At 49.6% G+C, this 18,324-nt stretch overlaps 5 protein-coding genes across 5 annotated transcripts; 3 read left to right on the forward strand and 2 right to left on the reverse strand.

Moving 5' to 3' along the window:
• Positions 1-1,563: 1,563 nt before the first annotated feature.
• On the forward strand, positions 1,564-5,104 carry PFICI_12900 (uncharacterized protein; the record flags this gene model as incomplete). The annotated part of the gene is made up of 6 exons (XM_007841481.1): positions 1,564-1,717; positions 1,775-2,450; positions 2,531-2,636; positions 2,688-2,973; positions 3,119-3,375; positions 3,434-5,104. 6 exons carry the CDS (start codon positions 1,564-1,566, stop codon positions 5,102-5,104), a joined length of 3,150 nt encoding a protein of 1,049 aa, XP_007839672.1.
• Positions 5,105-6,299: 1,195 nt separating this feature from the next.
• On the forward strand, positions 6,300-9,833 carry PFICI_12901 (uncharacterized protein; the record flags this gene model as incomplete). The annotated part of the gene is made up of 2 exons (XM_007841482.1): positions 6,300-6,425; positions 6,516-9,833. The coding sequence occupies 2 exons, from the start codon at positions 6,300-6,302 to the stop codon at positions 9,831-9,833; spliced, it is 3,444 nt and encodes a 1,147-aa protein (XP_007839673.1).
• An 847-nt stretch (positions 9,834-10,680) lies between these two features.
• Positions 10,681-12,120, reverse strand: PFICI_12902 (phosphatidate cytidylyltransferase; the record flags this gene model as incomplete). The annotated part of the gene is made up of 2 exons (XM_007841483.1): positions 10,681-10,722; positions 10,792-12,120. The coding sequence occupies 2 exons, from the start codon at positions 12,118-12,120 to the stop codon at positions 10,681-10,683; spliced, it is 1,371 nt and encodes a 456-aa protein (XP_007839674.1).
• Positions 12,121-13,399: 1,279 nt separating this feature from the next.
• PFICI_12903 (uncharacterized protein) lies at positions 13,400-15,941 on the reverse strand (the record flags this gene model as incomplete). The annotated part of the gene is made up of 3 exons (XM_007841484.1): positions 13,400-14,443; positions 14,503-14,724; positions 14,778-15,941. The coding sequence occupies 3 exons, from the start codon at positions 15,939-15,941 to the stop codon at positions 13,400-13,402; spliced, it is 2,430 nt and encodes an 809-aa protein (XP_007839675.1).
• Positions 15,942-17,061: 1,120 nt separating this feature from the next.
• On the forward strand, positions 17,062-17,688 carry PFICI_12904 (uncharacterized protein; the record flags this gene model as incomplete). The annotated part of the gene is made up of 1 exon (XM_007841485.1): positions 17,062-17,688. The coding sequence occupies one exon, from the start codon at positions 17,062-17,064 to the stop codon at positions 17,686-17,688; it is 627 nt and encodes a 208-aa protein (XP_007839676.1).
• Between the last annotated feature and the right edge of the window lie 636 nt (positions 17,689-18,324).

An 18,324-nucleotide genomic window follows, 5' to 3' on the forward strand; every position in this document is an offset into this window, starting at 1 on the left:
TGGCCTCCAGTACTTTTTAACTATTTTTGATGATCACTGTCTTTGTCCGAATGAGGCCACGTATCTTTGCCAGGGTAGTATGCGTATGCCGCTGCCGCTTGTGTCTAGACTACAGACTTGACAGGCAGATATGCAGACATTGACGGACGGACCTAATAAGCAGAGGACTGCACTGTCAGCCAAGATCAGCTTGCGCCGCCACACCCATTGTGAGACAAGACAAGGAGAACGAGACAATAATAGAGGACCCGCATTTGGCCCCCCCCACACATCATAAATCCGCCTTCATTCTGTCAAAAATTCCACGGATCCGAACCTTGAAATTTGGAGCAATGACAACTGATTGAGCCACCCAAAGCCAATTTTTGTTCTTCTCTTCTCTAGTTTGCTAGTGTACAATGTCTCGGGTGAAGCTTTCCAATTGCATTAGGTTGGCGACTTGAGATCGCTGCGGCGCCCCCGAATGCTTGGTACCTGGCACATGTCTTGACGCATAACATTTAACGTGGTCAGTGAAATCTCGGCACGTTGCCGTCTTCAGGCGGAGTTTCCCTTCTTTATGCAAGAAGTCACATGCATACCAGCGTTTTGAGCGAAGGCAATTGTCGTCTGCATGCCCATGAGTGTTCCCAAGTTTTTAGAAATACCTCTGCTAAGCGTAAAGAAAAAATTCCTTCAGCCTATCGAAAGGCGGTTTATGGAGATGGGGCCAAACCCCGGATTTCATCCTGGTCATCTATTTTGGACAAATCCGGGGTCGCTCACTTGCTCCGGGCTTGGATTAGGGTTGCCGCACAAATATTTGACTGTATACACAGTCAGCCATGCCAAGCGCTAGGTCCCGAAAGATTACAATGCACATTTTCACCCGATCTTTATCTACTCTAGGATGGTAAGAGTGGTAGCGACGTCCATGAAATTCATTCAGTCGTTCTCCACCCGTTTTCTGAGTCTGGGACCATTCAGACCACGTCAAGACCCAGGTATTATATTTTACAAGTATTTTGGCCATACCTACAATTACATGGGCAAATGATGCAGGACGTTGCAATTATTTTCACAATGTGAATGAATCGACACTCTACGAACATAATGGGTACAGTGTTAACTGCTGTGATAATGTATCCCAGTATATCTCAAGAATTAAAAGTGCTTGAGTGCTTCGGACTTTGCGAGTCAGCCCAGCCCGTATATCGTGTATGAACGCGTGACTATTCACGATGCGAATCGAGACCTCGCGAAGCCTTCCGATCTTTCCACCATGACAATTGTTCATTCAAAGCTTTGTAAAAACTCGAGGTTTAAGCTAGTGTGCCGGAAACAGTTTAACATTGAGAAATTTCATTGTTTCATTCATAGCTAACACAACTCCATTGAGCTCATTGAATTAATGGTACGCTCAGGCACGAGCAAAATGATTCTGGGGCAATCTAGAAAGCATTCAAGTCTAGATATATGAAAAAAGAAATTACAATCATATTAATTCGTGTAATCTTACTCTATTTACTGTCATTGCATCACTTTTTCATCTCTCTTTCACTTGAATCAATATTCGCAGCACCTATGGGACAACTAAAATCAATCTCAACGCCAGCCGAGGCAGCTCAGGACTATATTAATCGGAGACTTGTCCCAACATGTGGATATGATTGGCTTCCATTCCTCACAGCACTATTTGAACGCAACAATTTTACAGGGGAAACTGGCGTGACGACTAGTAAGTATACAAAGCACTTGTGTTATAAACTCAGGGTCTCTTAAACCTACAACGCAGGTGAAGGCAGTTCAGCATACGAGATCTATGTTCCAGAATGGACTCGGCCAGGATTTAGGAATGATCGGGAACTTGTCTTGCCAGATTGGGAATTTATAGAACGATCAGAGCTTGATGCGCCTAAATCACTCCGTCCGGCTCTTCTACCGCAGGACATTGACCAAACTCATTCAGGCCATGACCAGAAATGGGGAGCTTACCTCGGCCAATCTGATAGCCAAAGTCGGCTAGAATCAGCAAATGGTGTTTCTCGTAAAGCCCGTCTTGCTTTACAAGTAATTCTCGACAATGCTAGTTCGGAGGAAAAGGACCGAATGATTGACTCGACGAGAGCGCGGGGATTAAGACCCCTTTTCAAAGTTGATAACACGGCGGCTATTGCAATCGAAGTACTCGAAGAGTGGAGGGTAACCAAAGAAAAGCCATTATGGAGCGATATGTCCATGCATCCGGATATGCAACAAAATCTACGAACGACGGATTTTTCAAAGCTACAAAATCCGCATATTAAAATGAAGGAACCCTATGAAAAGTTATTTACAAATACCAAAGAAGATGAAAACTGGCAACGGTTCTTGTTCAAGGGCTTGACAATGGATGAACTAATCACGGAGGATATTCACACCATGTCAGACTCGGTCACGCACAACCTGGACATGAACCAACCGCTCCATCCGTAAGTGGCAGTCACCACGACATCTATGAGATGGTCTCCTTCTCTCGGCGCCGGAAAAATCTAACTGTTTTCATGATTAGTTTACTCGAGAGAAACAAGTGGGAAGATCCATTCGCACGCACTTCTCAACACGATAACCCGCGTTACTTCTATGTAGGAAATGGAGGCAAAAAGGAATGGAATGCAGTGAGTAACGAGAAATCATATGTGGACTTGACCTGCTGACTGATGAGTTAGAGACGAAATAACGAGGTTTGGGAAGCGCTACAGCCTTCCTTGCAATTCGCATCTCGTGTCCTGAATCAAAACCCCAAATTTTGGCAGGCGATAAAAGATCTCCGAACGAGACTGCCTATTGACCCCAACCTGGATCGTCGTGTGCTTCCGAGGACTAGATGTTTGTGGAAAATGGTCCCGGTTGACGATGTAAACTCGGAATATATTCCGGCACCCGTGGCTAGCCTTCATCAAAAGCACTTTGATTTTGTCGCTCAAGTTGATCGGATTCTGGAAAATGGACTCCGTAAGTTTCTTTCTTTTATTGTTTTCTCGAAGACCCTGGGAGCCCTGTACAATGAAGCATATCCAAGTTGTTTCTTTTGAAATCTTCGTATCAGTCTGAAATCATTGATTCCCATGATCATTACAGCATTGGCTGATCGCAATAGGTTTCCGAATTGTTGACGGCCACAATTATCCACCACACAATTCGAGAAACTTTCTTGATAACAAGCATGATAGAACATGGGATCCTCAAATCCGCGAGTTTTACGGGTTTACCGAGGCAGAAGAGCGGACTCCTGGGCAATTTGAAATCCTCCTCTCTGCACAAATGATCTGGCCACTCCTTGTCCCAGAATATCGCGCTTGTGAAAAGCTCTGCTGTCATTTCATGATCGCTGTCACAATCCTTCACGAATTAATGGTAAGAAACAAGGGATGCAATCTTTCGATTTCATGAACGTTGACCCAATATGTCGCAGCATGCTACCCACTTTGCAACTGCATTCATGTGCGGCGCGCTGGGCAAAAAGTACCCTCCTAACCATTGTAGTCGCGTGTCCGAACTTCTTGAACAAGCCGGCGCTCAGCTTTTCGACATGACTCACGCCGACGGTGAGCCGTTTTGGAAGAATGACGCATGGGCCGAGCTGGGAAGTGCTTTTGAGTACGAGACGTTTGGCATGTTGACGTGTGCTCTGCCGGTCCCGGGATTTACTTCTAGGATGATCACCTTGCAGCCCCTCTTCCTTGAGGGCTATTCTTACCCTACAGTCTTTTGTGATGACCACAGATACCTGCCGGTTGCTAGACCCATTATCGATTTCAGTCAACCCATACGAATAGACTGGCTTGCGACTCGATTCGACCAGGGCTGGTGGGATGAGCAAGTCGTAAGATATGGTCTGGACACGGCTGGCCGGATGACAAACCCAGCAAACTCGTACTACACTCTCATGGCATATGACTGGGCAGATGAAGAAGTATTGGCAGAAATGATGGGGGAGGATAACTACGCCTTCATGAAGACCGTTTGGACTCTGCTGCATCGACGAGGGATGCCTGTTTTGGCTGACTACTGTAAGGGTCTCATCTGGTCAGCGGTCCCGCTCTTTGGTATCAAGTCTCGTCTTCGTGCAGAATATCAGCAGCGGGTCGTTCACAACTTCTGGGGTATCGAGGTTGACCCCATGCCCAAAGCTATGGAGGAGCTTCAGACTGCAGGCTGGCTTGGACTCAGAATTCTGGAGTGTTGGAGTAACCGAAATCATGAAGAAGGGTTTCGAGAGTGGAAGGAAAATATCCCAGGACAGCGGAATGCCTGCCGTAACCAAGACCTGAGTTCCTGGCGTAAGAAAATGAACAAACACTTCGAAGAGTACTTCACTGAGCATGGTGTGGTCCCGCAACACGTTGCCAAAATACACCATATTTATGTTAGGGAGTTTGGCAAGCTTGAACAGTATATTCATGAGTACTTCAGGCAAGGACACCAAGAGTCCCGATCTTATCTTTGGCCTTCGGACGAAGGCCAGTCGAGCGACGAGTTCGATTGGGTTGTCTTGACCCTAGCCGGGTATAGGAAAACAGCATCCGACATTCGTGATCTTGTCACCGGCATCGGTCAGCACCCCGTGCTTCAGAACACGGAGGTGCCGCGTTGGACGAATCCCTGGGCTGAGGTTTTTGATGCTTTCTTCCAAACTGCGGATCCCCTATACGAGGGACTCATGGCGGATCGGAGACAGCAACTTCCAGCGGCAGACATCCATCACTTACTGAGTAATATCAAAGCTCCCTCCTCAATCTGGCTCAGCAGAAGGCAACAAATAATGAATCTGGCGCACCAACAGTACAGACTTGCTAGCGAAGAGATTCGGGCCACGGTAGACGAGTTCGGTCGTCGGGCTGCCATTTTCCATGAGGGATTTAGCTATAGCTTTAACCATGGGGGCACAAAACCAAGCGCGCATCTGCGAGCGTCAGACCTGAGCCAAGAAAACCAAACACCAGCACCATATGCGAGAATAGTTGACATTAGTAACCTCATAGCAGCCTACACGCCTTCAGCGCATTCCGGAACGCTGCCCAGGTTCACAGGAGAACGGCCATCTGCTTCAAACATTGCCAAGATGCTTTCTGCAACAACATAGTATACTGTGCCAGACTCGAAGTCTAGATGAGGTGTTTCCTCCTGTCTAGACGGCTTAATCAGTACAACTAGTGCAATTTCAAGTACATACGTAGCTCGATGTGAGATTTGAAATATAATTGTGCAGGTCAATTATGAGCAAGAGAGGAAGAGTTGGCATTGGCCATCTTCTTTCATAGCCCTTAGCTCAGTACAATATATGTACCTATGTACATACACTACCTAAATAGTGCTTGGCAAAAAATATGCATCTCCACATGCGCGTCAAGGGACTCGACTAAACTCAAGACCATCCGTGATCAGCTGTTTTTAGCGCTCCGTTGTTCCGCCTATTTTGTGAGTCCCGGTGCAGGTGCTAACCCGAAGGGGAGCTCTATTCGATGCGGGGCCGTGCACTTCGCTGTTTACCTTGACAACTCCTATGGGCCATTTGATGCGCGACCTCTGACGGTGAGATTCACAACCTCTGCTCAACCAACCCAGTTCCTCCTTTGTTATTTTAGCAAAAAAAAGACGGCAGCTTCCACCGGTCTGGAGGCATTATTGGGACGCCACATCTACGTCCAGATCTTGAGCTTGAGCCGTATTTCTTATTCCTCAACTGTGCTCGAGTCCCTGCCGCGGTGGGGTAGCAAAAGTCGCGACGACCTGGAAGTACCCGGCCTCTCTCTTGAAATCGAGCCCTCGACTGTTTATTGCCGAATTTTTTACGCACCCACCGCTCGTATCGCCATTGAAAGGACCTGGAAGCTCTGGATTTCGTCGCTACAACAACCTTCGAAATTTGTGTGGTCAAGATTTGTGGCAGTCTTCAATATCGGCGACGCGTCTTGGACCGCCCTGCTCGATTTCCTCTTCCTTCGTGAATTGCCCACGCAATTGCCCATTGCTGGACAAAGCATAAACTCCAGCAATCCTCCAAGAGCCTTCCTCGTCCAGACAAAAGATTCGAGACTACCGACAGCGGATTCAACCAAAGTTACCGAGCGTCGACGCGTTTACGGGCTTTTCACAAGCACAGCTAGGTACCAGCTACTAGAACACCAGTCATGGAGGTGCGGCCTACCTGTTGAGCAATTGAATTGACTTGGAAACGACACGTCTGCTTCCCAAGTAGCAGTTTGGTGAGCTTCTCGACGCTCGGGTCGGAGCTGAAGACAGGGTTGGGCTCAGACCCGACCACTTGGTAGAACGCGATGCCGACAGTACAGATCACACCCGGCTCCGCAGAGCTGCTTCAAAATGTTGCCGATACTCTCGGGAAGTCAAAAAGAGTTGTCATGATCACTGGCGCGGGGATCAGCACAAACTCGGGCATTCCAGTAAGCAACAGGCGACCGCTACTCAACCCTCATTCCAGCTAACGCGAGTAGGACTTTCGCTCGGAAAACGGCCTGTACTCCCTGATCCAGGCTCAGTATGACAAGGCAGAGGCTTCAGGAGATATCGAAGAGGACAGTGAATCAAATGGGGCCGATATCAACGACAGGCCCACAAAGCGCCGGCGTACCTCACAAGGAAATGAGGCCTTGTTGCACGGCACACCAACAAGTACCAGATCTGCGTCAAGCTCCGATGCGTCCCCAATAGTGGCCTTTCCTGGACTTAGACTGAAGAAAACGGAGTCTTGCAACGAGGACACGCCGACCCAGAAGCTCGCTGCCCAGCCACCTGCAGGGATTGTTGAAAAGGATGCAAGCAATGTGCAGTCTGAGCAAAGGCTTACAAGATCTGTGCGATTAGAAAATCGGCTGGCTATGTCGCGGCATTCCACAGGGATCTCGTCATCCTCTTCCACAACTCATGATTCTGTATTCTCTGCCCGAGAGATGTCAAGGTCATCTACGCAGACAGATGTCTCTATGGATACAGTGCCCGCAGAGGAGCATAGACTCGCGCGAGTAGTTAGAACGCCAAGGACAAACAGGCTGGTCGGATTATTCAGCTCATCGCCGCTCTCATCCCCCCCTCCTGTTCTATTTGATCCATACGACCAACCCGAAGAGCCAACTGATCGCAGTTCGAATTGCTCCGAGCCCGAAGATTCAGACCAGGATGATGGAGAGGAGGATGAAGGTGATTTCTTGAGCTCGCAAACCTCGCAAGCACGCCTGAGGACCATGAAGGGACGTGACTTGTTCGACAGCAATATTTGGAAAGATCCCCTCAAAATCTCTGTTTTCTACCGATTTGCCACGACATTAAGGCAAAAGGTGAGGGATGTTGAGCCAACTACAACACACCATTTCATTGCTCGGCTTCGCGATATCGGAAAACTAGCACGCGTTTACACTCAGAATATTGATGAGATTGAGAAGAAAATCGGCCTGTCAACTGACTTGAAGATCGGAGCCGGTAACAAGCGCAGAAAGTCGGCAAAACAACAGCGCCTTGTCGACAACGAAGCAGGCGGAACCGATGTATGTACTCAGGCCAAGAATGACAGCGATGCCGCAGAAAAGGATTTGTCTCAGCCATCCCAGAACACAGAAAGCCTCGAGGTGGTCAAGAATCGCATGAGTACTACCTCAGATAAGGGGGTTGAATGTGTCTTCCTTCATGGCTCATTACAAGCCCTGCGTTGTTTCGCCTGCGCTCAGCTTTGTGATTGGGGCTCTGAAGACCGAGAAGCCTTGACCATGTCTGGCGAGCAGCCTGAATGTCCGCATTGCGCTGGAGCTACAGCGGCTCGTCAAGAAAAAGGCAAAAGAGCACTTGGAGTAGGAGTGTTACGACCCGATATTGTCCTCTACGGAGAGGAGCATCCACAGTCAGATCTGATTTCGTCCATTGTACAGCACGACCTTTCCGTTGGTCCAGACTTGATGCTAGTTCTTGGAACAAGTCTGAAGGTTCACGGTCTCAAGGTCATGGTCAGGGAATTTGCCAAGGCAGTCCATCAGAAAGGAGGCAAAGTTGTATTTATCAACTTCACCAAGCCATCTGAGAGCATCTGGGGCGATATTATCGACTATTGGGTGCAATGGGACTGTGATGCCTGGGTCGATGATTTGAAGCAGCGAAAGCCTACACTTTGGATGTCACCCGACGGGATTGTCGCGTATGAAAAGCTAAAGCGCGAGGAGCTGGCTGAGAAGAAGAGAGAGGCAGCATCCATCAAGAAGCGCGAAGAGCAGGCGGAGAAAGAAGCAGCAGCCTTGAAAAAGCGTGAGGAGTTGGCTGAGAAGCGAGAGGCTGCAGCTTTGAAAAAACGTGAAGAACTTGCCGAGAAGAGAGAAGCAGCGGCTGTCAAGAAACGTCAAGAACTGGCCGAAAAAGAAGCTGCTGCTGCTAGGAAACGCGAGGAATTGGCCAGGAAGAGAGAAGCAGTGGCTATTAAGAAGCGCGAAAGCATGGAAGAAAAGAATCGGGAGGCCATGATTACCACCCCGAGAGCCTCCCATCAGGAAGAATCGGAAAGGCCGAAACCGAAGGAAACTCCAGTGCCGGTTCCAATCCCGTTCGTCTTCCAGCAACAGACTCTGGCGGTAGCAGGTCAAATGCCGCCAGTGTCCTCAGCTTTGGCACCAGCTCAACCGGCTCAGGCATCAATTACACTCCCAGCTCCAGGTCTATCCACAGCTTCGATATCAGCCCAACCAAGTCAGGCACCGCCGGCATTTCCATCTGCCATTGAACATGAAAAAACCGTTGAGACCGAGTCGCTGTTCACCGTCAAGCAGGAGGAGAAGGTCTCTCCAAAGTCAAAGGGGCCTGCCAAGAACCCTCAAGCTGAGCGGAACGATTATAATTGCGGCGCTTATTGTATGAGTACAATTGCCGAGGCCTTTTACGCGATTCGCGGGGAGAAATTCGACTTCTTCGGGTACACACCCTCGCCGAGGCCAAATCTCCCCATCTCGCAAAGTGTTGTGAAGCCAGACGCGCCTGGAAAGCCTGCCACGAAAGCAAGGAAATCAAGACATTCTGCCCCGTCTGCTTTGTCTACATCGCAGGGATCGTTTCCGGATCACCGAGCGCCGGCCTTTAAAGCCAGTTTGCTCTCAAGTCCAATTACCAAGGATAAACTCAACAGGGCTGCCGCGGAGCTGGGTGTTCTTCGTCCGCAAACGCCGTTGCGTGTTGCTGAGCTGCGTGGTAATCTAGAGACTGCTGGTTACAGCACCCAATACACCTTGTCGGAATTCCAACTACAGCTTCCCGGAAATCCTCCAGACTTTTCAGCAAACTGTACACCAGCTCCGCTGCCAACCAGACAAGAGGATGTGCTGAGTGCGTCGCCCGATATCCTATCCTTCTCTGCTCGTACAGAGCCGGTGTACTCGCCAAGCGCCTCTGTGAGTGCTGCGGTGAAGACAAACCCGCGCAAGCGCAAGCCCACAGCCAAGGCCATGAGCAGTATGCCGACGACGCCAAAGCAAGTACCACCAGCCCGTTCGGGCTACACTATCCCCCAACCGGCAGTAATAGATCAAGAGAATATTCTGCCACCCTTCCGTAGGGAGCAACAAGCTGGTCCTCGTTTGGCTACGATGGAGCCGTCGTGCAACCCGTCGCCGCCACACAGTCCACTCGACCAGACGCCTCTGGCTTCACTGTCGCCCAACCAGCGAAGGTTCAGCCTGCAGCATCTTCATCACCCTATGATGCTCAGCTCTCCTCTGGTTAAGTTGCCAATTGAAGTACGAAAGGAGTCAACCCCAAGTCCCTCTGATCAGCTCAGGGAAGAGGCCGCAATCGCACTTTCCGGGATGAGAATGTGTCGCTAGAACCCGCAAGATCTCCCTGGAATTGTTCTTTGACGGGATGGAGGGTGTTAGCAAATAGTGCAACCGTCCTTTATACTACAGTACATACATCCGCAAGAAGTCAATACTGTAGACAATGGTTTAGTAATGATCTTGGCAAGGCGTTCTGGGAGTATACCTACCAACTTGAAGAGTTTGTCCGCACTACATCAGTGTGTTGTATCGTTTTTTCCATCATTTTTATACGACTTGAAGAAGCGATGCTCACGTTTACTTGGTTCAAAACATATACAAAGGGTATATGACTAGGTAGCTGAACAGCTTTTCCTCCTCAAACTGTGTTTATCCACTTCCGTGTGTGAAAAATTTGATGAACTTGTGCGTTGTAGAAGCCATGTTCCACGTACTTTCACCTTTGCCCGGATTGGCAAACGATGCATGCTTATGAGGTGCGAAACCTTTTTCTTGAGTAGAGGTGATTATTTCTCTAATTCCGCATAACTATGGATGTAGGCCAAGCACAAGTTGATTGTGTCTTGCAAACTGGTTTCCCAGGTACCTACCTATCAAAAAAAAAAAAAAAATGGAAAAGACGAGAGATTTGATATGTACAGGAAGGGTATAGTACACGATTCCCAATGAATCGCTGCAAAGGGGGATGTGGTTTTCTTCTCGCGGGAGAAGAAAAAAAAGAGTTGTGCAGCAAATGAAATGAAATAAATTCCCGTTTTTATTTTGTTTTCTCTTCCGTCATAAATCATGAAAAAGAATATTTCTTGGCTTTCCCATTACCACCACACCTGCTATGCTCACAGCGTACAATTCTCAGACCCAATCAGCCCTCTTCTCGACGAGGTGAATGAAATATCTACCTCTTTCCAGGAAAGGCGCCATCCAGGCATGCAACGACCTGTTAAACATCAAGTTAATACAAATACGCTGCTAAAAATATATTTTTATTCTGAATTCTTTTACTTACTTGTGAGCCCAGAGCACCCTGGTTCTCCAGGTACCGACTCATTCCCTTGACGAGCTCAATCTGCTCCTCAACCGACAGACCCGTAATGGCCAGCTCCATGACGTGGCCGTAGGCAATCTTGTTCTCGGCGATGAAAGTGTGGAAGTACATGTAGGCGAAGAAGCCCATAATGAACTGACAATCCATGCGATCAGTCATACCTCCATGTCCAGGGATGGAGTCACCGAAATCCTTGATCTTGAACGTGCGCTTGAGGCCGGACGCGAAGAAGCCGCCAAAGGGGGCGATGAGGGAGGCAAACGTTGCAATCACGATGGCGTGGAACTGGATCGGCTCGGTGGTGAAGCTCAGCGAGTGCTTGTAGCTGTCAGGAAGGAAGAAGAGCTCGGGCATCTTGTAGGTGTGCGGGAGAAAAACGGGGTTGGGTTCGCACTCGAGCCCGGTAAAGATGTTGGCGCCAAGGTCATTGACGGGGCAGATAAAGTACTTGCTGCGCATCAGCAGGTTGGCGAAGAAGACGGCAAAGATTACGGTCATGACCCAGGCGCCGACAAAACCTTCAACCGTCTTCTTGGGGCTCAGCTTGATGAGCTGCGTCCGACCAAAGGTGATTCCGCAAATGTAGGCGAAAATATCATTGGTAATGACCAGGGAGGCGGGCATGAAGAACCAAAACATGCCTTCAAATACGTTGTTCATGATAAAGTGTGCCTGGACCACGATCAAGTAGAGAGCCATGTGCGTCCAAGCAAAGTTGGTGAACTGGAACTTGAGGTGGCCGGCCTTGAGATTGGCGACGAAGAAGACGAAGCCAATGACATAGAGAACAAAGCTGATGAAGCGGTGGTGGGTGGCCAGGGGCAGAAGGACCCTGTCAACCAGCACGATGTGCTTGAAGTAGTATATCACACTCTCGCCATAGAGGAAGTACATGGTGGAAGCCAGCCAGTACCAGTTGAGGCTCTTGGTGGCCTTGATGTCCCGGGCGCGGGTCGGGACAGACGCAATAGCAATGACCTCCTTGAACGAGATGATCTGGACGGCCGTCATGACAGTGATGATGTAGATATGACCCATGAAGAGGGCGGCAAAAAAGCCACCGATCATGACAAAGGTCCAGAAGGTACGGGTTATGAAGTTTGCCTTCTTCTTCTCGTAGTCTGACGGCGGCGGAGCCTGCGACTTCTCGTTAATGTCGCCCAGCTGAGCCGAAGCTCTTGTGCGCACGGGTGAGGATGAACCATCTTCGCTGACCTCACTGACGCTGAGCCTGCGGGCCTGGCCGTTGGTCTGATGGGGGAACTTGACCCCTCGACGCGGTTTGGTCATGATGTCGGTTGGGCAGTTGCGGCAAGCAGGCAGTAGCAGTCCTTGGGGGCGGGCAGAACGACTGGGCAGCGACTCGGATCTGTAGGGGCTCGCTCGGTTTTGGTCGTCGAAAGAGCGCGATCCAAACGAGAGTTCGTCGTGGTCGTGTCAGGGGAAAATGTTGACAGTCGTCGCAGTTTGCTAGGAGACGGTCGGTAGCCGGCCGGGTCTTCAGGGAAGTCTAGCGACAAAGTCAAGTGGAGTCGGGTATTTACGCCAAGGAAGAGACGACGGGGAGCTGATGACGCGCTGTGTATCGAGTCCGGAACGGGAGGTGAAAGGATCACAAGAAACGGCCACGAATGTCGGACATGTAGATTGATGAAGCAGTAGAAAGGAAGAAAAGCAGTTTCAAGAATAAATGGCAAGCGAGGCTATCATTTGTTGGAAAAAGTCAATAATCAGCCTTTCTGGAAAAACTGTTGGTCGCAAATGACTTTTTTTTTTCCTACCTTGATTTTTCTCTACTCTACCTATCTCCAGCTAATCTACTAGTCGATCACCTACCTAAATGTAAGCTTTGAGAGCTACCTACCTTAGCTATTGCCATTGTTTCGGCGAGTGCAGGCAGGCGGGCATGCAGGCAGGGCCCTGACGTAGGTCACCATTGCCTGGAAGAAAAATTGTGGCTTGGGCGGGGAGGAAACACAGGTTTTGCACGTGTGCGCTGGCTGACAGTGATTGGGATTCAGGTCAGCGCCTTGGCAGCGGAAGGTCGGCATGCCATCGGGGCCGACGTAATAAATTCGGGGACCTGCCCTTGGTATTCCCGCCCATGTTATGCGTGCTAAAAGGTAGAGCCGCCTCGAACGTCATCATACATGGCAAGTCAGCTGAATTCTCGAAATATGCCAATTGCCAAATCACAGCAGCAGTCTCCTTTATGTACACTTCATACACTTTTGGAGAGATTCCACCACAGTTTGATGCCTGATAAGCCCAGGATGAGATTTCAAGGTAGGCTTTGGTAGGGTGTTTTCCCATGGCTTAGCGGGATGATCTTCATTGCCATCCATGGATGTTGTTTTACTATACAATCCAATCTCCTCGCCGGACCACAACTGAACCCGTGCTTGTACAGAACTCCATTCCAGTTCATAACAAAAGAATAGAGGCTGCAAACAGCGCACAGAGCTTCCGACACCGCAACACCCTCTCAAAGATACTTTGCTGCTACAATCTACCAGAATATGACATCGCCTTGGGTATATCGCATCTCATAAGCACGCAGGCATAGCCATCATCCACCAAAAAACTCCCCAAGCTCTGCCCCTTCCTCTTCCGTGACCGCGAGCTCTAGTAATTCGTGTGCCAACTCTGCCGTGTCTTCACTGACCCCTTCCTCGGCAAAGTTCAGCCTTCCGAGGCTCAATAAGTATTTCTGGTGTGCCCCAGTAAATTTCGATAGTTTGGTTGTGATGTTGACTCTGTCCTTGTTGTCTTTGTTCGTGACAAGCGTGTGCAAGAGCAGCATCGTGTGTGCGATTAACCTCTGCACTCCATCCGGCTCATCTTGTGGAGGCTCTCCGGAATCACTCGTGTCTGCATCTAGTTGCGGTATGGGGGAGTCGGGGTCTGGCAGCACATATACTGTGGATGTGCAATTGCCATCGTACATATCGTCAATAGTCCAACTGAGGAATATGACCAGCCGTGGAATAGCGTAATCGTGCGTGACAAGTTGTCTCATGCCAAAGGGTGACCTTGCAAATGCCGCCAGCGTTTGTAGCAATGTAAAACACAGAGTCCAACGTTTTTCTTGCTGTACATCCCACTGGTGAGTCTCCAGTAGATGATAGGTAAGTCTTTCGATGATGAGAGGCGCGACCAAATCCACAGTGCGATTAGGGGCAGTTGAGATTGGCCCAATAGACTCATCAAATGCAGATGTACATAGCAGCTTGAGAGTCGTAATAAAGTCGTCAATTGGTTGTTTGTGGCTCTTGAGCATCATGAGTATGAAGTCTGGATGCACACAATTCCAAAAGTCAACTATCGGCCGTGACAGAGAGCCCCCGATAGGATCTGATGTGGCACATCCTAGAGCCGTGAGATACATAACGGACAGAATCGACGACGTTGGAATGTGTTCCTTTAGGTTGAGGAAAGCCGCATCGGATGGATCGCCATCGGAACTTTGATTGCGTAATCGAGGAATGCCGATTTCGTACCATGAATCCAGAGCAGTAGAGACCAGAGCCTCTGTGATGAATGGTGCAATCCCAATAGTGTTGAGCTGCAATGTGAATGCAACAAGGGAAACGAGCTCACCAATAGGCGCAAGCTGCGTCGAGTCAGCTACTCAAATCACATTACACAAGCATGGGGCATATTAGAGCTTACACATCCATCTTTGCGACATTGTAGCCATAATTCAATGACACTGTCACAAAACTCAATCGGGAGCCGTATGGGGTCTTGATGATCGCCAAGCATGGCTAGCTTTTGGAACAGAATGGCTGCCAGACTCTCTGCAGGCTTGGCTGGCAGAGCAAAGCCAGCCAAGTAGTCAAAGGTTAGAGGCCTACCATAGCCAGAGCTGTGATTGAGTATGACCCTCAGGTACTACCAGCAAAATGAGTAGCTATTCGGGTAATTTAAATGCCAACATTACTTACATCAACGCCTAGAGGATTGGTCTGAGCTACCGGCTGTTCGGTTTGCGGCGGTCCATCGACATCTTTGCTTGTGCCTGTCGTCTCGTGATCCTCTGTCATGATCACATCCTGGTCGGTCTCGAGGGCCATGATGGGGCTTTCGATATTCGGTCGTTTTCTCTTGTTCTTTGTCGGTGTCCTGGTGAGCCTGGCAGGAGGATCTGGCATGACACTAGCCACGGCTCCAGGGTTCCTACCTCTATTGCCTTTGCTGGGACTAGCAACCATTTCAACATCGTCGAAGCCATCGGCAACACCCCAGACCTTGGCTGCTGCGGGCTTCTTGGGTGTGCCCCCATCTTTCTCCCTCCGCTTGGCCCGGTCGAGCTCATCATGTAATTCCCGGCGGATGAACTGAAGCTCTGTCGTGGCTGTTTTCTGACCAGCTTTGGCGGCCTCGGCAGCACGTTCTGACTTGGATATTTGCTCAGCAGTCTGTTTCTTCAAGGCTTGCACTTCTCTGTCGTGATCCTGCCTGTGTTTCTCTAGATTCCGACGGACGATATCTATTTCTCCGTCTTTGGTCTGTAGTTTGAGCTCCAATTCTTGTATCCGAGCCTGCAATGCTTCATGGTCGATATCTACTGCTGTGGACTGCTGCGGCGCTTGTGACGGCTGATTGCGTGACTGGAGGGGGGTTGGTCGAGGGATAGGCGGGGGCCGCATTTGACTGTATGGGGCGGTTTGCGACTGTCGAGGGCCATATTGAGACTGCCGCAGCCCAGTGTGTATCTGCGCAGGAGGTCGCGAGTTGGTTCCTACCGGCTGTGGCCGGTAGTGGGTCGCGCGTACAGGTACATTTCCCCATCTGTTCTGTTGCTGCTGATGTGGTTGCTGCTGTTGCTGCTGTTGCTGCTGCTGGGTTGTTTGCTGGCGTTGTGGCGCAACGCGCGAGCCATTGGTTGCCGTGGCCGTCTTCTCGGGGAGGAGAACAGAGTTGCCGCGCAGTTCATTCGTTATGATGGAATCTCCGAGATCGTCATCGTCAAATTCATCGAGTTCGAGGTCATCTTGCGTCGAGCCGGCCTGCCTCTGGGCTTGTGTAAACTGGATAGCATTGTTTTCGAGCTCGTCCAGCACGTTTACATTCAAGTCGTCGAAACCGTCATCGGAGAAATCGTCCATAGCGACCCATTGAGCCTGAAGCGACCACTTCAGCACCCATTGGCACGATGTAATGGACAATCAAGTTCTCTCCCATTTAGGTCTGAGGAATTGCGCCCGTCTCTGTTGCCTTGGGGTTGTTGGTTGGTCACAGCCTGGAAACTCTTATCGCGGCTTATCGCCGGCGGAAGCGCGACTGCATATGTGTGTTGGGGTGAGGCATCGCGGTAGTCAAGGCAGGGCCCGCGTAAAGTGGCCAGTCCCCACCTTTTTCCCGTGTTTACCTGGATATACTTTCAGGGCACCTGCAGCAGGCAAATAAAGTGCATGCATTCATAAAGTACAATTTCGTGTAGTCTTCTCTCCATTGAAAGTCACCAGAAGTTTGCTTTTTGTCTCTCACATAATTAAGGATGATGGCTTGAGATCAAAACAAGAACACCATGAACAACAATTCTTGAGACCCAATGTCCGCAGGGCCTACCAATTCGCACCACTTGCCGAATACTGAACGATCGCAAGGACATGAAGGATGTAGAGCGGACTGTACCTGGCGATATTGGTCTCACAACGGATCGCTAGCGAGGCAAGACGGGTGGGATCCCTGTGGCCCATTGGAATGCGATTCTGCTACGAACCAAAACCAATGTCTCTTGACACGGCTCAATCCAGGGCAACGCGTCTCATTTCGCCTCGTCGACTTACATATCACTCCGCAGCATATGCCTCTCCATAAGAGAAGAGCATCCATAATTCCCAGTTGCCTCTAATCCATGTAGCAGCTGACTAGATCGCTGAGACAAATGGTTTTTTATTCTTCGCGCAAAGACCTGAAAGTTGAGTGTCTTCCCCATGCAGTACCGGTTGAGTTGCGGGAAGGAACAGATGTCTCATAAGAGGTGGTCGCACTGCCCTTGATAGCGTTTGCTCTGCATCCATCGGTGAAACGCATGTGCAAAGCAACGTGAGATAAACCTACTTTTCCCCATGTTTCCCGTAAACACAACATCTCTGGAGTTCCCCCCCTTCTCTGGCGACCCCAGGCGAGATAGACTTCATTCTGCACAAGAGGAAAAAAAAAACATCGTTCGCTGTTTTGCTGTTGATCTTTTCAACAAGAACACAGGTCAGCCCCCTTGAGATGGTCGTGGGACATCAGTTCCACATGGAGGGCAGAGAGGCGTGGGCGTTGAACACCCTGAATCATGGTCTCCTAGATGGCAGACACGTCGTCGTGGATACACGAAGTGGTGGCTCTGCAAATACCATCAGCGATCCTCCTGTCATGCCTGACCACCCTCCGCCGCCGCCCCCTCTGGTCACTCATACACCAACATCTGAACCAAATGATCCCCCTACCGCTGTTTCTGCTGCTCAGGACGGCCCGTCCGACATGGGCATGACCGTGCTCAGTATCGCCGTCGGAGCTGTTGCAGCCTTCATCATAATTCCAGCCCTGGCCGTCGTTGCATATCTCTACATCCGGCGATGGAGGAGGAGCGGAAATACAACATATGACAGCCTGGACGGCGAGACGCAAGATGACGATGAGGACTACTTTTCGAATGCCACACATCCTCACTACCATGATGAAATCCAGCTCAAAGACTACGAGAACGAGAGCAAGCCATCTTTTGAAGAAACGGGGGATCTAGCCACGCCCGCGAGCGCGATCCATGTCATCCCAGCAGATCTTGGACCATTTTCACCAGGGATGAAGAAGACTATGGCACTGGGCTCGGGGACGATCCGGTCGCCTGGGGCATAAACGAATTAAACGCCATTGACCTCTTCTTGTTCCCAGTATGGGTGCCCATTGCGTCGAGAATGCATGTAACATATCTATACCGCGAAACATTTCATCGCGAAGGATGTATATGAGCCTCCGTGTAGCAGGTGCGTGTACGATATGAAGTGACGGACATGTGAAATGGAAATCTGGAAACTTGGAGTTACATCTTTATGACGCAAGACTCATCATATTCTTACAATGGCGTTCTCCTGAAAGAACCAGAAATGGAATTTGTTGGACGAGACCGAAAGATAGTTTTCAAACGTCTCTTTCAATAATTGCAAGCCGAAGTAGGGGTTGTTCTTGATGGGACAGTGTTGAAAAGCCGTGTCAACTTTGTAGCAGACTTTCAAAATTAGAAGTAACGTTTTGAATCAATTACTTTGTCTTCAAGTATTCACAAAACTGCAATCATAGCTACAAGATATATGTGGATCGGTAGACTGCTTCACTATATGAGTCAATCAAGTTGGCATGATTTTGAATCAATGATATTCTCTTTGCTCGGAACGAGTCACAGACGCTGCAATAGATGCTTTTAGATTTGCTGCAACACCTGCTTTACCTCTACGCATATGGTCCATGAGGACATACATCGTGCGAATTCCTCTC

Source organism: Pestalotiopsis fici (genome assembly GCF_000516985.1).
Source record: "Pestalotiopsis fici W106-1 unplaced genomic scaffold PFICI_Scf_10, whole genome shotgun sequence".
Lineage (NCBI taxonomy): Eukaryota > Fungi > Ascomycota > Sordariomycetes > Amphisphaeriales > Sporocadaceae > Pestalotiopsis > Pestalotiopsis fici.